Genomic DNA, 19,002 nt, shown 5'->3' on the forward strand with positions numbered 1-19,002 from the left:
AAAGTAATTATTCCTTCTGTTCCCTTCCCCCACCCCATTGCCTGTTTCACTCCTTGGCGTTTCCTCTGTTTTATATAAACTAGCATTCAAGGAGAATGTAAAACCTTTTGAGATACCTGATTTTCTTGGCAAGCCTGCAGCTTTTTAGCTGCATTTAGGATGGTAGCAAGTGGGGGGGAAAGGCACAAAACATTCTAGTGTGTGACTACCTGTACAAACTAGGCTTTTAGGAACTAGACACCAGTCGCTTTATGAGCAATCCAAGTTTTATAGGGCACGCTTTTATGTTGTTAAACTAATTCAATGATTTCAGAACTCTAAAGGTCACTGAAAATAAAGATGGTGTAGATTTTAATTGCTCTTCAAATTGCTTTTTCTCTCTCTTCCCCAAAGGGGTGGGAGTGGGCGAGGAATCAACATTTTTTCCCTGTCTTCCTTTTTTGGCTTTGAAATAGACACAGCATGCCAGTGGCTACATATCCAGGGCCGAGCTAGCTCTTATTGGGCTTTCCAATGGAATTGAAAGAGGTTTCTCCTCTGGGAGGGCACAGTCCCCTAGTCTCCTTTGTGTGAATTAGAAAGAGTCCTTTCTGCAGGTGGATGTTGCCCCTCTCTGAGTCTCCCTGGCGTGAGCAGAGCCTCGGCTGCATTTGAGGCCCCACTTGTGCCCACGACTTAATTCCTTTGTGTAGTGAACAACCTGTGCAACTGTGCTTGGTGGTCTGTGTCTATATATTGTATACCCAGGATGGATCGCATGCATCTGTCTTATAGATTTACGTGCTATACTGGTTTCCTGTGGCTGTGCTAACAAACACCACAATCACGGTGGCTCACAGTTCTGGAGGCCGCAAGGCCAAAATCAAGGTGTTGGCAGGGCCACCCGGGCATTCAAAGTTGTGCCTTCTGAAGGCTCTAGGGAAGAGTCCTTCTTTTGCACTTCCAGCTTCCGTGTCTTCTCTTGTGTCGGTGAGAAGGTCACGGGTCACTGGATTTACAGCTCACCCAGACAATTTCGGAGGATCTCATCTCGAGATCCTTAATTACCTCTGCAAGGACCCTTTTTTCCAAAAAGGGAAGACCGCATTCACAGGTGCGGGGTCATAGACGTATCATTTTGGGGAACTACTCTTCAACGCGCTACAGATGCCTTGCGAAAAATCTGAAGAGAGCAGCCTCTGGGCATCGCGGTTGGTCAGGCCCACGGAGGGAATTCATCACTCAGTGTTGGACCCAAGTGTGTGGGAAATGAACTGAGTTTTCCACGGCGCTTCAGGACAGTGTAAGGGGAAGAGGGCGTAAGAGGTGGGGGCGCTGTAAGGTCATTGCAGGAAGCGTACCCCTGGGGTTCGGGATGGGGGGCAGCTAGGCAGCCCAGCACCATCATGTAGTTCCCCCGAGCTCGGGAGCCTGTTGGCCTGGGTTCACATCCCAGCTCTGCTGTTCTGCTAACTGAGTGACCTTGGGCAAGTCACCTGACCCCTTGGTCTGCCTTGGTTTTGTCAGCTGTGAAATGGGTATGAAGATCATGGCACCTGCTCCAAGGGATTGCCGTAAGAATGAGATGTAGGCAGAGGGAGCACTTCGAATAGCACGGGGCACTCCGTAAGTGCTCTGCAAACCTTGGCTTTGGTGATGAAGAGGTTGATAAAGCAGGAAGTCGTGGCAGTCAGGGGCAGGGGGCAGACCTGGAGCTCCTCTGATGCCTGGACTGCAAACACCGGGCAGCCGTGTGAGGAAGGCTCCTGAGCAGGGGTGAGCCTGGCGGTTGGGCAGGTCAGCCTGGTGGCCGGTGAGGAGGGGAGCCCAGGAGGAGGCAGGCTTTATGTCGTCGGTGGTGTGTGGCTTGATCGATGTTTTTACTGGTGGACTTGAGCTGTCATTGCCCCCTCCTGTCCGTCAGCGCCCAGCAGCCATGCAGGATGTGCTGAGTGACACTTATGAATGAATGAATGAATGAATGAATGAATGAATGAATGCAGTAACACTGAAAATTCATAACAAGCAGGGCGCCTGGGTGGCTCAGTTGGTTGAGTGTCCAACCCTTGATTTTGGCTCAGGTTATGATCTCAGCGTCATGGGATTGAGCCCCGCATCGGGCTGTGTCCTGAATGCGGAGCCTGCTTGAGATTCTCTCTCTCTCTTCCTCTGCCCCTACCCCCCACTCACTCTCTCCCTCAAAATAAATAAAAATAAAATAAATTTAAAATTTGTACCAAGCAGTAGATAATGTTAGCACAGATTAGGTGGTGCCTGGCATGGTGTGGAAGGGTGGTCCTGCAGGCTCCCCGCTGGGCCAGGTGTCACCCTGCTGGGTCGTGGGGGTGTTTCAGGACGTCCCAAGAGGCCAGGTGGAGTGCTGGGGGCTCAAGCAGCGTTTATGTGCCAATCAGGATGGAAACGTTTGAGTATTTTAACAATAGGTGCAGTTGGTTATGAACAAGAGACATGTTAACACAGGCCGGGGGGATGGTTAGATGAAAAATGATGGGGTCTTGATGGGAGTGGGGACAGTGGCCGTGGAGAGGAGGAGAGGGTGTGGGGAGGTTTGGGAGGTAGGATGAGTGGATAAAACGCGGATGTAGTCAGAGGTGTGAGGTCAAGGTTGGTCCTTCGTCTCTGGAGAGGGCTGTATCAGTTAGCTCCTGCTACATAACAAACAGCCCCCAAACTATTGCTGTTTAACAAATTATCCACAGGGCACCTGCATGGCCCAGTCAGTTAAGCATCTGCGTTCAGCTCAGGTCATGATCCCAGGGTCCTGGGATTGAGGCCCGCGTCCAGCTTCCTGCTCAGTGGGGCATCTGCTTGTCTCACTGTGCCCCCCCCTTGTATGCTCTTTCTCTCAAATAAATAAATAAAATCTTTAAAAGCAAACAAACAAATTATCCACAAATGTAGCAGCTTAAAGGAACAATTGTAGTATGCCCACGGGTTTTACGGGGCAAGAATTTGACTTGGAATTTGACACTGGGTCTCTCTCCACGATGTCTGAGGTCTTGGCTGGGAAGACCAAAAGCCTAGGGGCTGAAGGCCTGTTCACATACGTGCTTGGCACCTGGGATAACTTGATGATAGGACTTTCTTTTTTTTAAGATTTTATTTATTTATTTGAGAGAGAGAGTGAGCAAGAGAGAGAGAGAGGGAGCAGGGGCAGAGGGGCAGAGGGAAAGGGAGAAGCAGACTCCCCACTGAGCACAGAGCCCAACCTGGGGCTCGATCCCAGGACCCTGAGATCACGACCTGAGCTAAAGGCAGACGCTTAACCGTGTGAGCCACCCAGGCGCCCCGGAAGCAGAGCCCCTGCTCTTGGTCTTTCCGGAGGCTAGATTAGGCTTCCCCATAGCATGGCGGCCTCAGAGTGGTCAGACTTCTATTTAAGGTGGTGACAAGGCAGACACCAAATTCCCTTCCATGACCTAGCCCGCGAAGTCACGCAGTGACACTTCTGTTGCACTGTCCTGGTTAAAGTAATCACAAACTCTCTTCGATTCAAGGGGAGTAGCAGCAGAGTCGTGCTGTGCGGGTCAGGCGGGATCAGCGACATCGTTGCCGCCGTCTTTGGAGAACACGAGATGCCACGGTGGCTTAAATCAAAGCCACGCTCCCAGTGGTCAGAATTTGGACTGGGCGCAGCTGGGGTCTTCAGGTCTTGCCTCAGTGTCTATGGCCAGCTGAAGGTCAGCGAGGTGGCTCTGCATCTAGGACCGGATGTGAACCGTGATGATGGAGGTGACAGGCACGTGACTCTTGTCACCCAGTGGGCTAGCCCGGGCGTCTCCACACGGCACCTGGGCAGAGAACAGAAATATGCCGAGTCTTTTGAGGTGTAGGCTCAGACAGACACACCATCACTTCTGCCACATTCTGTTGGCCAAAGTGAGTCAGAAGGGCCGCCCAAGGTCTAGGTGTGGGGTGACAGACCCCATCTCTTGGTAGGAGCTGCAGAGAGTATGGGACCAGGGAGAAGAGTTTCTGGCCACTCTTGCAATCGACCACAGTGATCGTTTTCTCAGATTCCCTTTCCACCCGCCCTGTTCCATTTTGCTGAGCCCTCTCAGTCAGTGACACAGAAGCCGGAGAGAGTCCTTGCGATGGGTTGCAGAGATATCTAGAAATGTAAGCTAAGTGGTCAGATTGTGTCTGGCTGCAAATAATGGGAAACTTAGTAGTGGTTTGAGCTGTAAGGGTTAAGAAGTCTGGAGGCAGGCAGTGCAGGAGGAGTAGTAAAGAACCCAGTCTTTGTCCTCCCAACAGCAATCCTCTGCAGGTAGCCTTATCTGCCTTAGATTTATTGCCTCATGGTTGCAAAATGGCTGCCACCACTCCAGTCATCTCAACTCGACTTGAAGCTGGAAGTGGGGAGCAAAAGATTTTCTCCCTAGAGGAGCTCCGTCTTTATATTCTGGAAGAAAAACTCTCCCCGGGTCTGTGCCCTTTGGCTCTTCTTGTTTGCAGAACCGTGGCTACCCTAGCTAAGAGGAAGCCTAGGAAAGTGGACGTTTGATACAGGGGCAGGAGTGCCACTGGTGGAGTCTAATTATTTTCAAGCTATTTCGACCACAGCCCACAGTAGGAAATATGTACACATACGGACACACATAATTGAAACCAATCTCACAAACTGATACTTAACGCTTACCACGGATGAGGCCTTTTAATATTTTCTATCCCGTTCCATTCCATTTCACTCTATACTATTTAATTAAAAGAAAAAAAATTCCTGGTCACAACCTGCTCATTTGATTTCACAACCCTCCAAGGCGTGACCCATCGTTTGAAAAAGACTGACTCAGAACAGGCTTTGTTTACATCTTGGAGTTGGCAAGTGTTACCCTGAACGGCTTCAGGCTTCTGTGAGTAAGGCGAGGGGAGGGCTGGGGAAGTGGTGTTTGGAAAACAACAGTTAGGCTTTGCCACATCGGCCTCTCTTCCTATCCCTTCCCATCGGCAAAGGATACGGTTCTGTAGACTCGCATGTTGGTTGCCTGTCAATCCCCCAGCAGTTGCTAAAAACTCTCGCTGGGAAATTAGAATGAGCCTGTCTCTGGAGCCGAGTGGAGACTTTGAATCCCGCGTCCTGCTAGGCGATCTGGCTGGTGCATGGCTCCTGATGACAATGCAGAACTCCGCTCGCCTTTCCAGTGCAGGAGGCATTCACGCGATCTTCTGGAAGGACACTTTGTCATTGTTGCGTCAGGGCTGTTCTCTCGAGCTGCTTGTGGTTTTCGGTCCCGGCTTCTCCTGCTTTTTATAGCGCGGTGGTGAAGAATGAGGGCTCCAGAATCACAGGGTCTGAGTTCGAATTTTGCACACGTGCACACACACACACACACCCCCACCGGTGTGGTTGTGTGGTTTGGGGCACGTGTCCTGACCCCTCTGAGGCCCGGCATCCTGAGCTGTGACGCTCAAAGCAGCGTCCCTCCTGCCTCACTGGTGACCAGGAGGGGTCAGTGGCTATGACGTTAGCGCGAGGCCTGATACCAGGGAAGCACTGGGACAGTGGGGGCTCTTCGGGGTGCATCGGGTGGCTCTGGCTGAGTTTGTGCAGTAACAAGCGAGCCCCACTTCTCTGGGGCTTTCCATGGGAAAGGCTCATTTCACGCCCATGTGTGTGTGTGTGTGTGTGTGTGCGCGCGGGCGTGCGTGCCTTTCGTGGATCGGCTGTGACTCTGTCCATGTGTCCCCTTTGTTCTGGGAGTCGGGCAGAAGCTCGGGCTGGCAACTTTGCACTCTAATTGTGGCCCCCAACCACTTTTTTTTTTTTTTAAAGCTTTTGGGTATGCATGTGTTGAGGAGAGGGGCGTTCAGTGTCACCCCTGGTAATGAGAAGCACGGGTCGTGCCCCCCAGAGCCACGGATTGGGTGTGCTTTTGCTCCTTAGGGTGTCCGAGGCTGGACATGCAGTGAGCACTTCCTAAATGCCCTTTCTCCCAGGCTGCTCGGAACAAATGAACGGATTTTGTCTCATGGCCTCTGTATGTTCGTTTCTTCATTCCCCGAATATTTATGGAGTTCCTCTGGTGTGGGCACGGGCGTCCCTCAGGGAACAAAACAGACAATAAACAATCAAACAGACATACGATACTTGGTATTTAAAAGTCTGTCTTTTTTTTTTTTTAAGATTTTATTTATTTGACAGAGAGACAGCCAGCGAGAGAGGGAACACAAGCAGGGAAGTGGGAGAGGAAGAAGCAGGCTCATAGCAGAGGAGCCCAATGTGGGACTCGATCCCAGAACGCCGGGATCACGCCCTGAGCCGAAGGCAGACGCTTAACGACTGTGCCACCCAGGCGCCCCTGTCTTTTTTTTTTTTAAGCAAGCATTTTTCGTGATGGAAAATTTCAAATGTGCACCAAGTAGAAAAACCAAACGTGGACCCCCCCCCCCCTCCCTGGTCACCAACCACCTTGGTCCCTTTTCAGTCGCTCCCGCACTCACAGACCAGCTCTGTCCAGTGAGAGAGCTTGCTGCTCTTACGTGAATTAAAAAAAAAAAAAAAACTTTGATACTCCTCATTGTCCTTTTTTAAAATTTTCGTATTTTTTTAATCGTGGTAAAATACACATAACGTGGGGAGCCTGGGAGGTTCAGTTGGTTAAGCAACTGCCTTCGGCTCAGGTCATGATCCCAGAGTCCCAGGATCGAGTCCTGCATTGGGCTCCCTGCTCAGGGGGAGTCTGCGTCTCCCTCTGACCCTCTCCTTGCTCTTGCTCTCTCTCAAATAAATAAATAAAATCTTTAAAAAAAAATACACATAACGTAAAATTTACCACCTTAGCCATTTTTTTTTTTTTTTTTTTTTTAGATTTCTCTTAAGTCCTCTCTCCCCCCATCATGGGGCTCGAACTCGCGACGCCGCGATCAGGAGTTGCATGCTGCACTGGCTAAGCCAGCCAGGCGCCCCCGGCCTTAGAGCCATTTTGAGCATGCAGTTCCGTGGCGTTGGAACACTCACCCTGTTGTGCAACCACGGCCCCCGTCCATCTCCAGAACGCTTCATCTTGCAGAACTGAAAGTCCGCACCCACTAAACAGTAACTCCCCATTCCCCCTTCTCCCCAGCCCCTGGCGGCCACCATTCCGCTTTCTGCCTCTGTGCACGTTACAGATCGGATCACGTAGCGTGGGTCTCTTTGTAAGTGGCTTGTTTCACGTAGTGCGATGTCCTCCCAGGTCGTGCGTGTCGTAGCCTGTGTCCGAACGTCCTTCCTGAGTAATATTCCATTGCCAGTCGACACCACGTCTCGCTTCTCCATTCATCCATCAGCGGACGCGTGGGCTGTGGGCACCTTTTGGCGATCGTGGGTAACGTTGCTGTGACTATCAGTGCACCTGGTATCTGTTCGAGACCCTCCTTTTTCAGTTCTGGGGCGGGGGGGATATACCCCGAAGCGGATTTTGCTGGATCATATGGCAGTGCTATTTTTACTGTTTTGAGGAACTGCCAGACTTTTCCACGGCAGCTGCCCCATTTTGCATTCCCACCAGCAGTGCACGAGGGCTCCGATTTCTCCACATCCTCAACAGTACTTGTTTTCTGGGTTTTTTTGGTTTTGTCGTGTGTCTGACAGTAGCCGTCCTGATGTCTGCCGTCTCGACACCATTGCCCTAATGGTGAGCGACGTGGAGCATCTTTTCATGAGCTTGTGGCCGTCGGTGTATCTTCTTTGGAGAAATGTCTTATTCAAGTCCTCTGTCCTAATTTCATTGAATTAACCTGCATTTGGTCAGCGCGGGTCTGTATGCCCCCCAGGTGCCCCCAACTGGGTTCTTTTGCGGGAAATCACAGACATTTTACCATTTCACTCCTGAGTATTTCAGGGTATGTGTTTAAAGGGTAAGGACTCTGAAGAAAACAACAACGTGATGCCATTATTACACTTCGAGCTTTTTTTTTTTTTCTAAGTAGGCTCCGCGCTCAGCGTGGAGCTCAGCGTGGAACCCAGTGCAGGGCTCGAACTCACGGCCCTGAGATCAAGACCTGAGCTGAGATCGAGAGTCGGACGCTTCACCGACTGAGCCACCCAGGCGCCCCTCCACTTTGAATCTTTTTTTTTTTTTTTTTTTTAAGATTTTAGTTATTTATTTGAGAGAGAGAGACAGAGATAGAGACAGAGGGCAAGAGCGAGGAGGAGAGGGAGAAGCAGACTCCCTGCTGAGCAGGGAGCCCGACACAGGGGCTCGATCCCAGGACCCTGGGATCATGACCTGAGCTGAAGGCAGACGTTTAACGACTGAGCCACCCAGGCGCCCCCACTCTCCGCTTTGAATCTTAATCACAATTTCTTAATATTTTCAAATATCCGGGCAGTGTTCAAATTCTCTCTTTCAACAGCTGGTGGGTTCATTTGTGCCCTTCGGGTCTCCCTGTGCCTGCCGGGTTGAGGGCTGCAGCGTAGCTGGCTAGCCCCACGCAGGCACATTTCCTCGGCTGTCTTTAGCCTGTGGCTTTTCCGTAACCATTCCGTTCAGCCTCATTTATCTCATCTGAGAAATGGGGGTAAGAACGGCCCTGGAAGGATTCGAGGCATCATGGCGCCTGGCGGTTTGAGTAAGACCGTGTGCATGACCCATGGCCGAAGCAGGCGGTATATAAAGCCTTCCAGAAGGTGCTCAAGGGTGACACGGGGCAACCGGCAGCAGGTGGCAAAGCTGGAGCATGGGGACTTTTTTCCAGCCTGGCTGGGCCGGGGCCAGAAAGCTTTGACGGTTGCCATGTGAGATCCTATTCACAATGACAGTTGCAGTTTTGACAGCGGTATGTGTCACTCACGAGATACTTTGCCATGTGCAAGGGTTAAAAGTGTTCCGGGGGGGGGGGGGACATACCGTTATCTGCATTTTCCAGATGGGGAAACTGAGGCACGGGGGTGGTTAAGTAACTCATCATAGGACACGCAGCTAGCAAGTGGCAGTGCCGGGGTGCACACTGGGGTGGCTCACTGCAGAGCGTACTCCCCCCCCCCCCCACCATCCCACAAGGGACCTTTAGCAGTCTAGGCACACCCGATCCCCACCGCTGGCGTCCGGAGGCTTCGGACCCTGTGGCTGTCCCGGAATCTGAGGCATTTATCCCAAATGTAGCAACTCTGGCCCCTCTCCCAGTTTCCGACCTTCTAGATCCAGGGTAGGTCCTGGGAATCAGTGTGAAGACGGCGGGGGAGATGACGAGACAGGGTCAGGGAGGCAGAGGGTGGACGCTGGAGGCCTCTGCGCCCCGACCTTTCCTCGTTAGCCAGCCGTGTTTAGAGTACCCACAAAACAGCAGGATCGAGGCCAATACGGATGCCAGGACCTGTTCTTAGTGAATCTCCACCGTTGTATGAGACATGCGGACTGTGAGTCCACCCATTTGACCAGTGAACGCATGGAGGCCCAGAGAGGTGAAGTCACTTGCCCAGAGTCACCCAGCCCACGCACGGTGGAGCAGGGTCTAAACCCCTGACTCCAGCCCCTGGCGTTTCATGCTGGACCTCTTGGCATCAACCCGATGGGGAGACCCGGGAGGCCCAGGTACCAGACCTGCTGATCGTTGACATACTGTTTTCTTTTTATTATGAAAACTTTCCCGAATGTGCAGAGTGACCAGAACGGTACCCGGAAGCTCCCAGGTACCCCTCACCCAGGCTTAACAGTTACCAACATCCTGGCACACCCTGCCCCCCGCTCCCCTGCCCCACTACAACTTGATGGTGACGATTTGGGTTTTTTTAGAGTTTTTTAAGGTAAAACTTACATGTTTTGAACTTATGTGCACAAATCTGACTGTGACGTTTTAAACGCTCACGGAACGGGCACTCCATCGCAAGGCAGAGCATTTCCCTCTCAATACCCTCCCTTCATTTCTTTGCTGGTACCGGGGGAATGAAAATGCATGACTGGGGTCACCTGGGTGGCTCAGTCGGTTGAGCGTCCGACTCTTGGTTTCGGCTCAGGTCATGATCTCATAGGTTGTGAGATCGAGCCCCACGTCGGGCTCCACGCTCAGCGTGGAGTCTGCTTGAGGATTCGCTCCCTCTGCCCCTCCCCCGCTCAAATAAATAAATCTTTAAAAAAAACACACACAGGAATAAAAAAAATTCTCAAGAGCCTCCCACTGGACATTCAGCCGTGGGCGCCGTTTGGAGAGTCCTGGTCAGGAAGCACCCACTCCTGGCTCTAATTCTGCTAGCCTGAGGTTTGCAGAGCTTGGGCCACACCTGAAACTCAGCACGGGGGGCGGGGCGGAAGACCCCACGCAAAGCAGGCCCCTCTGGCAAAGCCACCTCGCATGCTTGTGGACACCCCCAGGCCATGGTAGTGCACCTGGAATCTCGCTGGGACAGGATCCCGTGTTCCTGAGTTGTGTGACAGATGCTTTCTAGATCTTTCCGGGGCCTGAGCCTGCTGAGCAAGAGGGGAAGCCACTGGGTGCTCCCATTCCTCTGGCTCTTTCGAATCTGAACTATTCCAAGCATTCTTAAAATGATAACAAAGGCTGCCACCCAGCTTCATCTTATCTTGACATTTTTGCCATATTTGCTTCAGATTTTAGAAGAGAAACAGCATGACGAGAGGAACAAGAGGAACGTGCGCGGGATAGCAGTTAAGGGCGGGGACTCTGAGTGAGCCTGCCTTGGCCCAAACCCCAGCCTGGCCCCTTTACCAGTTGAGGGCTCTTGGGCGTATTGAGCACTGTTCTGAGCCTCCGTTTCCCCGTCTACAGAACAGGGCTAATCAAAGTGCCTGCCTCGCAGGGATCTAGGGAAGGTGAACCGGGTTCATACACGTAGAGCACTTAAAACCAGTGGCGGGCAGGCACTACCATTGTGGTCATTACAGCCGATTCCATCTTTGCGAAGCTGCCTCCTTGCGAGCACCTATAACCCATAGATCAATACCGACGTGCTTCCCTGGTCACCGGGGGACATGTGAAAAATTCAAGCGGTCCCAAATGCACGTGCCCGCCTTGGTTGAACAAGGTCACGCTTTGCCTTCTTGGTTCAGCTCCCATATTGTTGAGTGCCATGGTTTTTGCATCTTTGTCCTCTTTGTGAGTGGTTTCGCTGTTAAAAACGGCCCCCGGTGTAGGGCTGAAGTGCTACCTCGTGTCCCCAAGTGCAGGAAGGCCAGGATGTGCCCTCCGGAGACAGTACGTGTGTTCGATGCGTGTCCCTTAAGCACGAGTCACAGAGCTGTTGGCCGAGGGTTCAGTGTTAACGAATCAACAGTTTGTATTACATGAGGCATCTCTAAACAGAAACACCAGTAGACTAAGGCTGTGTATCCATGGGTTGATGAGAATGTGAGCCGAGGCTCACAGGAGGCCACGCTGTGTCCCCCTCCCGGGAGCGGTGGCCCGGAATTCACAACCGCGTGCTCTCGGCAGCTGTGCAGAACGCAAGTGCCTCAGATAACGAGAATCGACTGTGTTTTATGAGGTCCAAGCGTCAGTAAATTCTCTCAGATGCTGTTGTACGGTGCTGTAGCGTGCATTGTTCTGTAGCGCCCTGCCCTGCGCTCTGGGTGTGCGTGTCGCCTATGGGATCACGTGTAGTGTTGTCTCACCTGCTCTCAACTTGTGTTTAACCCCGTCTTTTCTTACCTCTTCACACGTGGCCTGGTGAACCCCTCTCCTGGGCTCCCCACTCCCTCTCTCCCCCCCGTCTTTCTCCTTGTCACGGACTTTTTACAGCCTCTCTTATTCTCTCCACAGCTGGCCCCCGAAAGGACACTCCCCAAGTCCCCAGCCGGGGGCCCCGCGTAGACCTGGAGTGGACACCCCCTCCTTCCCTTCATGATTCGTTTGTAGCGCAGGTAACCAGCCAGGGGTCCCAGTTCATGCCCGGAGGGGCGCTTGTCCCTCATTCCACCTCCCTGGGCCCACCCTGACCCCCAGGGAGGAAGGAACACTCCTTCTTGGCAGAGCCTGGCTTGGCCACACCCTTCCACCCCTCCCCCTCCGGCCTTGGGCCCCCTGGGTCATCTGTACCATCCCCCTGCCTCCATGCCAACTGCAGGTGGGATCTTCTCCCCATTATTCCCTTTTCTCCAGATTCTTTGCAGGTCTTGCCTTTCTGTCCTCTAGCTGGGCCTTTCCCTCCCACCCCACCCCACCCCACCCCTGCCCTGGGCTGGGCGGGAAGGGCAGGGCTGTAGGCCGCAGACCTGGTGGTGACACGGGAAGAAGGAAGCATAGGTGGGGCTGGGATATGGAGCCGGAGAGAGCCTATTGTCGCCACTGCCAAGTGCAACCAGAGCCTGAGAAAGACCTCCGGGAACAGTCCCCATGGCCAACTCTAGAAGGGAAAGTCCTTGGAGTGTGTGTAGGGGGGTGTTCCCGCCAGTTTCGCATGGCATGTTCTAGGCTGGGCTTGTTGACCCAAGGCCCGTGAAGTGTGCACATGTGTGTCCCACAGCCCCTGGGAAAGCATGTGTCACAGTTTGGGCCCACTTGCATGTTTTTGGCAGAATGGTCTTTTGCCTTCTCAGATTCTCCAAGGCACTCTTCAGAGAAGACCTGAATAGTTTAGGACTGTTCATACGCAGAGCAGACCCTTGTCACACCCCACTCTGAGCCAGACCCTGGCCCAGGGAGGCAGGGCAGCCCAGGCTCTGGGCCAGACTCTGGGTTCAAGGCCTGGCTCTGCCCCCTGCTGGCTGGGAGATGAATGACGGTCTCTGGGCCCCCATTTACTCCTCTGCAACAAGGGGGTGGCAGGACCCACCTTGTGGGGTACCGTGAGGATTAAAAGAGTTACAGGTGTGTGAAGCACTCAGCACCGGCCTGCACGTGATCAGGGCTCACTCAGTCTTGGTGGATGTCCTCATTGTGGGCATCAGATGCTGGGGAAGAGGTCGGGGGAGGAGGAAAAAGCAGCCATCTCTGGCTGCTCACCACCCTCACCCACACCCATAGACTCAAGGGAACAGAAACTCTGACCTTCCAGAGACTGTGGTCCCAGGGAGTGGTCCTGGAAGGGAGGGTCCTGGCACACTGCCTACGTCTAACCTTGTCTCCCTTGCTCCCTCCCTGCCCCACGCGATTCAGTGGCGATGGATGATGAGGATGGGAGATGCTTACTAGACGTGATTTGGTGAGTAACGGACTCCCTCAGCCCTCCCTGTCCCCCCTCCCCCGCCCCTCATCTCCTCAGTGTCTCTCCCCTTCTGTCTTTCAGTGACCCTCAGGCCCTCAATGACTTCCTACATGGATCCGAGAAGGTGAGTGCTGGGGCAGGCAGGGGCCTTTCCGGGGTAGAGGGCTGTGGAATTGGGGGGCTGAGAGACCTGTGTCCCTGATTCAGTAGACATCTGCCTCATGCCTTCTGGGAGCTGGGCCTCGGGGTTATGGCAAGAGCAGAAGAGAAGACAAATCCCTGTCCTCACGCCGTACACATTTCCTTGGTAAACAAAGCAGTAACTGCTAAAGGTGATCGCGGACAGAGCCCTGCAGCATAGGATAAGGAATAAGAATGTCACCGGCACAACAAAAATGGTTTAAAGCAAAATGAATGGGGGGCAGGGGCCGTGGCTTCTTTAGCTAGTGTAGGCGAGAGGTGACCTTGAAGGCGACCGTGAAGGATGAGAGGGAGGCACCCATGGTGCTCTGGGCAGGGGAAGGACAGGTAGAAATGCAGGAAAATTTGCCATGTTCGAGGAACAGAAAGAAGGCTGGTGGGGCCGGACAGAAGGGGAAACTAGTAGTGGTAAGACTGGAGTGGACAAGAGTCACCCTTCATGCAGGGCCTCGAACAAAGCGGGGGAGAGTGGAAGTACTGAGCCACAAGGAGTTGTATCAGTTATCTAGGGCTACATAACAAATATCCCAGCACTTAGTGACTTAAAACAATTTGTTAGTGCTCTCACAGTTTCTGAGGGCTGGGACTTGGGGGAGCAGCTTAGCTAGGTGCTTCTGGCTCGGGTTCTCTCCTGAGGTTGCCGTCAGGATGTTGGCTGGGGCTGCTCTCATCCGAAGGCTCGTCTGCAGCCGGAGGACATGCTTCCCTGATGGTCTATTTCCCTGGGCTATTGGCTGGAGGCCTCAGGGCCTCATCACATTGGCCTCTCCCTAGCATCCTTGAACGTCCTCACCACATGGCAGTCAGCTTCCCCCAGAGTGAGTGACCCAAGGGAGAGAGCCAGGAGGAAGCTCAGTGCCTCTTATGATCTCGTCTCTGAAGTCACACACCATCACTTTTGTCACCATGTATTCATTGGAAGCAGGTCACCAAGCCAGCCCACACTCCCAGGGAGGGGAACAGAGTGCCACTTCTTGGAAGGAGAAGCCGCAGATGATCTGTGGAGTGGGGGCGAGTGCAGCGGGATGAGGGTGGCCGCGGGCGTGGGGCGGGCAGTGGAGGGGTACCAGGTGCTGGCTTTGGGCCCTGTCTGGGGGGGCAGAGTCAACTAGACCTGCAGGTGGAGTAGACGTCGAGGAGGAGAGTATCCGGGGTTGTGTCTCCGGTGGTGGGAGTTTGGGGCGGACTCCACACAGGAAGCTGTTGGCCGTGCCAGGCTGGCGTTCTGGAGAGACGTCCAGGTAGAGAGAAACCGGGGAGGCTGCACTATGGACAGACATTCAGCGGGCACTTGTGTGGATGCCGGGCCCTGTTCTAGGCGCGAGAGAGGCCCCTGGGAGTCGGCCAGGTCCCTGCCGTCCTAGAGATGGGCTCAGCATGGTGCGCTGGGTGCCCGGACAGCGGGGCATGCCGGGTACTTGGGCCGCGTAGAGAAAGGAGTGACTTAGTGAGGCAGGACGGGCGGCTGTTGGGAGGGGGCAGTGACTGTGACGGGTCCTGGGGGACGTGCTGCCAGACGGGTGAAGGGGGAAGGCACGGAGGCAGGATTCTAGGGTTCCAGACAGGCGTGTAGGGAGAGCCTCAGACCCCGTGCCGGGGACACCTTGGGTTTTGAACATGCTGCCAGGCCCCTTTCTTTGGGGCCTCCTTTCTGGAGGGGGAATTTCCCTGTACTTCTTGCGCCCACCCCCCACCCCCACCCCATCTTTGTCCTTTGGTCTGGTGTAACTTTAAATGGTTTTTGTTCTGGAGCAGGGCCTGCCCGCTGCCTGGCTGACCTTTGACCTTGGGTGGGGGCGGGTCTTGTTGCAGCTCGATGGCGATGACCTCCTGGATAACCCCGGGGAGGCCCAAAGTGCCTTCTATGAAGGTCCTGGGGTAAGTGGCCCAGGGGTTCTGGGAGGGGCCCAGGCTCTCAGTCATGGCTCATGTTGCCCTTGGTGGCGGCCAGCAGGAGGGAGGCCCTAACAGCAAGAGGGAGGGGGTCATGATCGTCCCTCTGGGGCACTTGCTGGAGGGGGGAGAGCGGTCACAGACAGCTGTGTGGGGCGGAGGTGGGACCACGGTGGGATGGCCTGGCTCTGCCCACCAGCTCCTCAGGAAGAGGTGAGGGTCCTGGGTCCCGGGCCTTGGGGGTCTGTTGGTACAGAGTGGTCCTGGCAAGCTGAGGCAGATGCCAGCTCTGAGGTTCGCTGAGGGACACTCTTCTCGGGAGCAGAGAGTGTGGGAGTCTGGGGGCCTGTCCCCTCTTAGCTATGGCGGGGTGTGACCTGGGGGAGGGGGATTGACTGACGCAGACCTCTGTCTCCATCTGGAAAAAGAGGGCAGGGGTGATGAGCCAAGCCCAGAGTGCAGAACGCAGTGGACATTAATTGAGCACCTATGGATGCCTGACTGTGCCAGTTGTCCTTACCTCTTCTTCCTCCCCTTCCCATCCCTCCCGCCTCCTCTTTCTCCCTTCCCCCCTCCTCCTCCTATCTCCTCTCCCCCCTCCCACCCGGTCATCATAACTGTGATTCACTGAACACTCACTATATGCCGCCAAGCCCCTTCCGGTCACTTTTATTTAATGTCCACGACAACTATAATAATATATTCTGGATAATTCCATCTTTCATAGTACAAATACTTACGAAGTCCCTGGTCAGGTTCTAAGCCTCCCATATGTGAGGTCAGCGAACGTCACGACCGTCCTAGGAAGCAGGTTTGGTTGTGGCCATTTAGTGGTTAAGAGCTCAGAACCACCTGGTTCTGGGTTGGGGCCGAGTAGGGGCCCCCTCTCTCCGTCTGGGAAAAGAGGATGGGGGGCGGTGCCCGCCTCACTGAGCTTGTTACCGACAACACCACCACGGATGGCATAATAATAATGTTAAGCGATGCTTCTCGCACACTTGCTAAGGTGCCAGGTGCCGCCGTGAGCCCTCCGTGTGGTTGAACTCCGGATCTTTCGAACTCCCAAGTTTTGACCTGTTATCTGGTCAAATACCAGTGGGGATTCCGTGCTCTAAGCGTCATTAGCGCTTGTGCGATATTTGCTCAAATCGTCACACGTCTCTCGATTGTGCTCATCCTGGATCGCGATCCGGGACAGCGCGGGAGGCACTGAAGACATGTCAGACTCGGCGCCACGCGTGCAAAATCGGGTTCACAGCCGTAGCTGCTGCTGCCCTTAACACAGCCGTGGTCTCTTATCCGACACCTCTGGGGCCAGGCGCGTTTCAGAATTCAGAATTTTTCAGATGCTGGGAAGGTGATGCAGAATGTCACGTAGCACGCTCGCTCACCTTTCCGTGGTCAGGAAGACTCCCGTTACGTGGACAATTCGTGGTCCTGCCCAAGAACGCCGTGTCACTTTTGGTCAGGTTTTGCTACCGAAAGAGTTAGGAAGACATTTGCCATTTTCAGAGCCCTTTCGAGCTTTGGAATCGCAGATAAGTATTACGGGCCTTTACGGCTCCTTAAAGGATAGGCTTTATTCCTTTCTACTGCTGTGGACAGACAGGGAAATAGGCCAGACTGAGCCAGCCCCAGGTTGTACAGCCAAGCGGAGCTGGGATTTGAACCTAGGTCCAGCCACGCGCAGATGGAATATTCTCTCTGCCCATACTGCTCTGGCACAGGGGTCCTTTTGCTTCAGCCGAGCCCTGAGCCAGCCCCTTGCTAACCTCCGCTCTTCCCTTCCCACCTTACCCGGCCTCCAGCTCCATGTGCAAGAAGCTTCTGGCAACCACTTGAGCCCAGAGCCCACGCAGCCGGCCCCCAGCGTGGACCTAGACTTCCTAGAGGATGCAATCCTGGGCTCGCCGGCCGCTGGGGGCGGCGGCGGGGGCGGCGGGGGCGCCGACCAGCCCTGCGACATCCTGCAGCAGAGCCTCCAAGAGGCCAATATCACTGAGCAGACACTCGAGGCCGAGGCCGAGCTGGACCTGGGCCCCTTCCAGCTGCCCACCCTCCAGCCCGCAGATGGCGGAGCAGGCCCGGCAGGTGCCGGAGGGGCTGCCGCCGTGGCCGCTGGGCCCCAGGCCCTGTTCCCCGGCGGCACCGACCTGCTGGGGCTGCAGGCCCCGCCCACCGTGCTGACCCACCAGGCCCTGGTGCCACCCCAGGACGTGGTCAACAAAGCCCTGAGCGTCCAACCCTTCCTGCAGCCCGTGGGCCTGGGCAATGTGACCCTGCAGCCCATCCCAGGCCTCCAGGGCCTGCCCAACGGCAGCCCTGGGGGCGCCACGGCGGCCACACTCGGCCTGGCACCCATCCAGGTGGTGGGCCAGCCCGTCATGGCACTCAACCCGCCCACCTCCCAGCTCCTTGCCAAGCAGGTGCCCGTCAGCGGCTATCTGGCCTCGGCGGCTGGCCCCTCAGAGCCAGTGACCTTGGCGTCGGCCGGCGTCTCGCCCCAGGGGGCCGGCCTGGTCATTCAGAAGAACCTCCCCACCGCCGTGGCCACCACGCTCAACGGGAACTCAGTGTTTGGAGGGGCGGGAGCGGCCACGGCAGCGGCCAGCGGGGCGCCCTCGGGGCAACCGCTGGCGGTGGCCCCCGGCCTCGGCACGTCGCCGCTGGTCCCGGCGCCCAACGTGATCCTGCATCGCACGCCCACGCCCATCCAGCCCAAGCCTGCCGGCGTGCTGCCCCCCAAGCTCTACCAGCTGACACCCAAGCCATTCGCCCCGGCGGGCACCACGCTCACCATCCAGGGCGAGGCGGGGGGCCTCCCACAGCAGCCCAAGGCCCCCCAGAACCTGACTTTCATGGCAGCAGGCAAGGCCGGCCAGAACGTGGTGCTGTCGGGCTTCCCCGCACCTGCCCTGCAGGCGAATGTCTTTAAGCAGCCTCCTGCCACCACGACCGGGGCCGCCCCGCCACAGCCCCCCGGGGCCCTGAGCAAGCCCATGAGCGTCCACCTCTTGAATCAAGGCAGCAGCATCGTCATCCCCGCCCAGCACATGCTGCCGGGCCAGAACCAGTTCCTGCTGCCCGGCGCGCCCGCCGTCCAGCTCCCCCAGACGCTCTCGGCCCTGCCCACCAACGTCAGCGGGCAGATCCTGGCAGCCGCGGCGCCTCACGCAGGCGGACAGCTCATCGCAAACCCCATCCTCACCAACCAGAACCTGGCGGGGCCGCTGAGCCTGGGCCCCGTGCTGGCCCCCCACTCCGGGGCCCACAGCGCGGCCCACATCCTCTCGGCCGCCCCCATCCAGGTGGGCCAGCCTGCGCTCTTCCAGATGCCTGTGTCGCTGGCCGCGGGCAGCCTGCCCACGCAGAGCCAGCCGGCACCCACCGGCCCCGCTGCCACGACCGTCCTCCAGGGGGTCACTCTGCCCCCCAGCGCCGTGGCCATGCTCAACACCCCCGACGGGCTGGTGCAGCCAGCCACCCCTGCCGCCACGGGGGAGGCCGCGCCTGTCCTCACGGTGCAGACAGCCCCCCAGGCGCCACCGGCGGTCAGCACCCCGCTGCCTTTGGGCCTCCAGCAGCCACCGGCGCAGCAGCAGCCCCTGCAGGCCCCGACCCCTCAGGCCGCCGCCCCGCCTCAGGCCACCACCCCCCAGCCCAGCCCAGGCCTGGCGTCTAGCCCAGAGAAGATCGTCCTGGGACAGCCGCCCTCTGCCGCCACCACGGCCATCCTCACTCAGGACTCCCTGCAGATGTTCCTGCCCCAGGTAACTGGGGCTGGGCTGGCAGGGATGGGGGGGTGAGGGAGGCGGGAGGGGGTG

The 19,002-nt window shown here is 55.8% G+C and overlaps 1 protein-coding gene and 1 long non-coding RNA gene across 5 annotated transcripts in view; one reads left to right on the forward strand and one right to left on the reverse strand.

The window, feature by feature from the left end:
- BICRA (BRD4 interacting chromatin remodeling complex associated protein) overlaps positions 1 to 19,002 on the forward strand; it is a 74,901-nt gene that overhangs the window by 40,625 nt on the left and 15,274 nt on the right. For 2 of the 3 annotated variants that reach the window (XM_048223765.2, XM_044378239.3), the window contains exons 2-6: positions 11,701 to 11,801; positions 13,036 to 13,081; positions 13,166 to 13,208; positions 15,098 to 15,163; positions 16,987 to 18,948. In XM_048223765.2, coding sequence (XP_048079722.1) covers positions 13,041 to 13,081; positions 13,166 to 13,208; positions 15,098 to 15,163; positions 16,987 to 18,948 — 2,112 coding nt within the window. In that variant the 5' untranslated portion in view covers positions 11,701 to 11,801; positions 13,036 to 13,040. Of the gene's footprint in view, positions 1 to 11,700; positions 11,802 to 13,035; positions 13,082 to 13,165; positions 13,209 to 15,097; positions 18,949 to 19,002 lie in introns of those variants that run through there. The other variant, XM_057314526.1, reaches the window with a different exon arrangement.
- Positions 329 to 7,411, reverse strand: LOC123000225 (uncharacterized). 2 transcript variants are annotated; one of them, XR_006408079.3, is made up of 3 exons: positions 6,962 to 7,392; positions 4,643 to 6,044; positions 329 to 3,791 (listed from the first exon to the last, which is right to left on the reverse strand). It is a non-coding gene; the product is annotated as an uncharacterized LOC123000225 (long non-coding RNA). The 2 variants fall into 2 exon arrangements; XR_008960165.1 differs by having other exon boundaries at positions 329 to 6,044; positions 6,962 to 7,411.

The sequence above is a fragment of the Ursus arctos genome, unplaced genomic scaffold (genome assembly GCF_023065955.2).
Source record: "Ursus arctos isolate Adak ecotype North America unplaced genomic scaffold, UrsArc2.0 scaffold_19, whole genome shotgun sequence".
NCBI classification, from domain to species: domain Eukaryota; kingdom Metazoa; phylum Chordata; class Mammalia; order Carnivora; family Ursidae; genus Ursus; species Ursus arctos.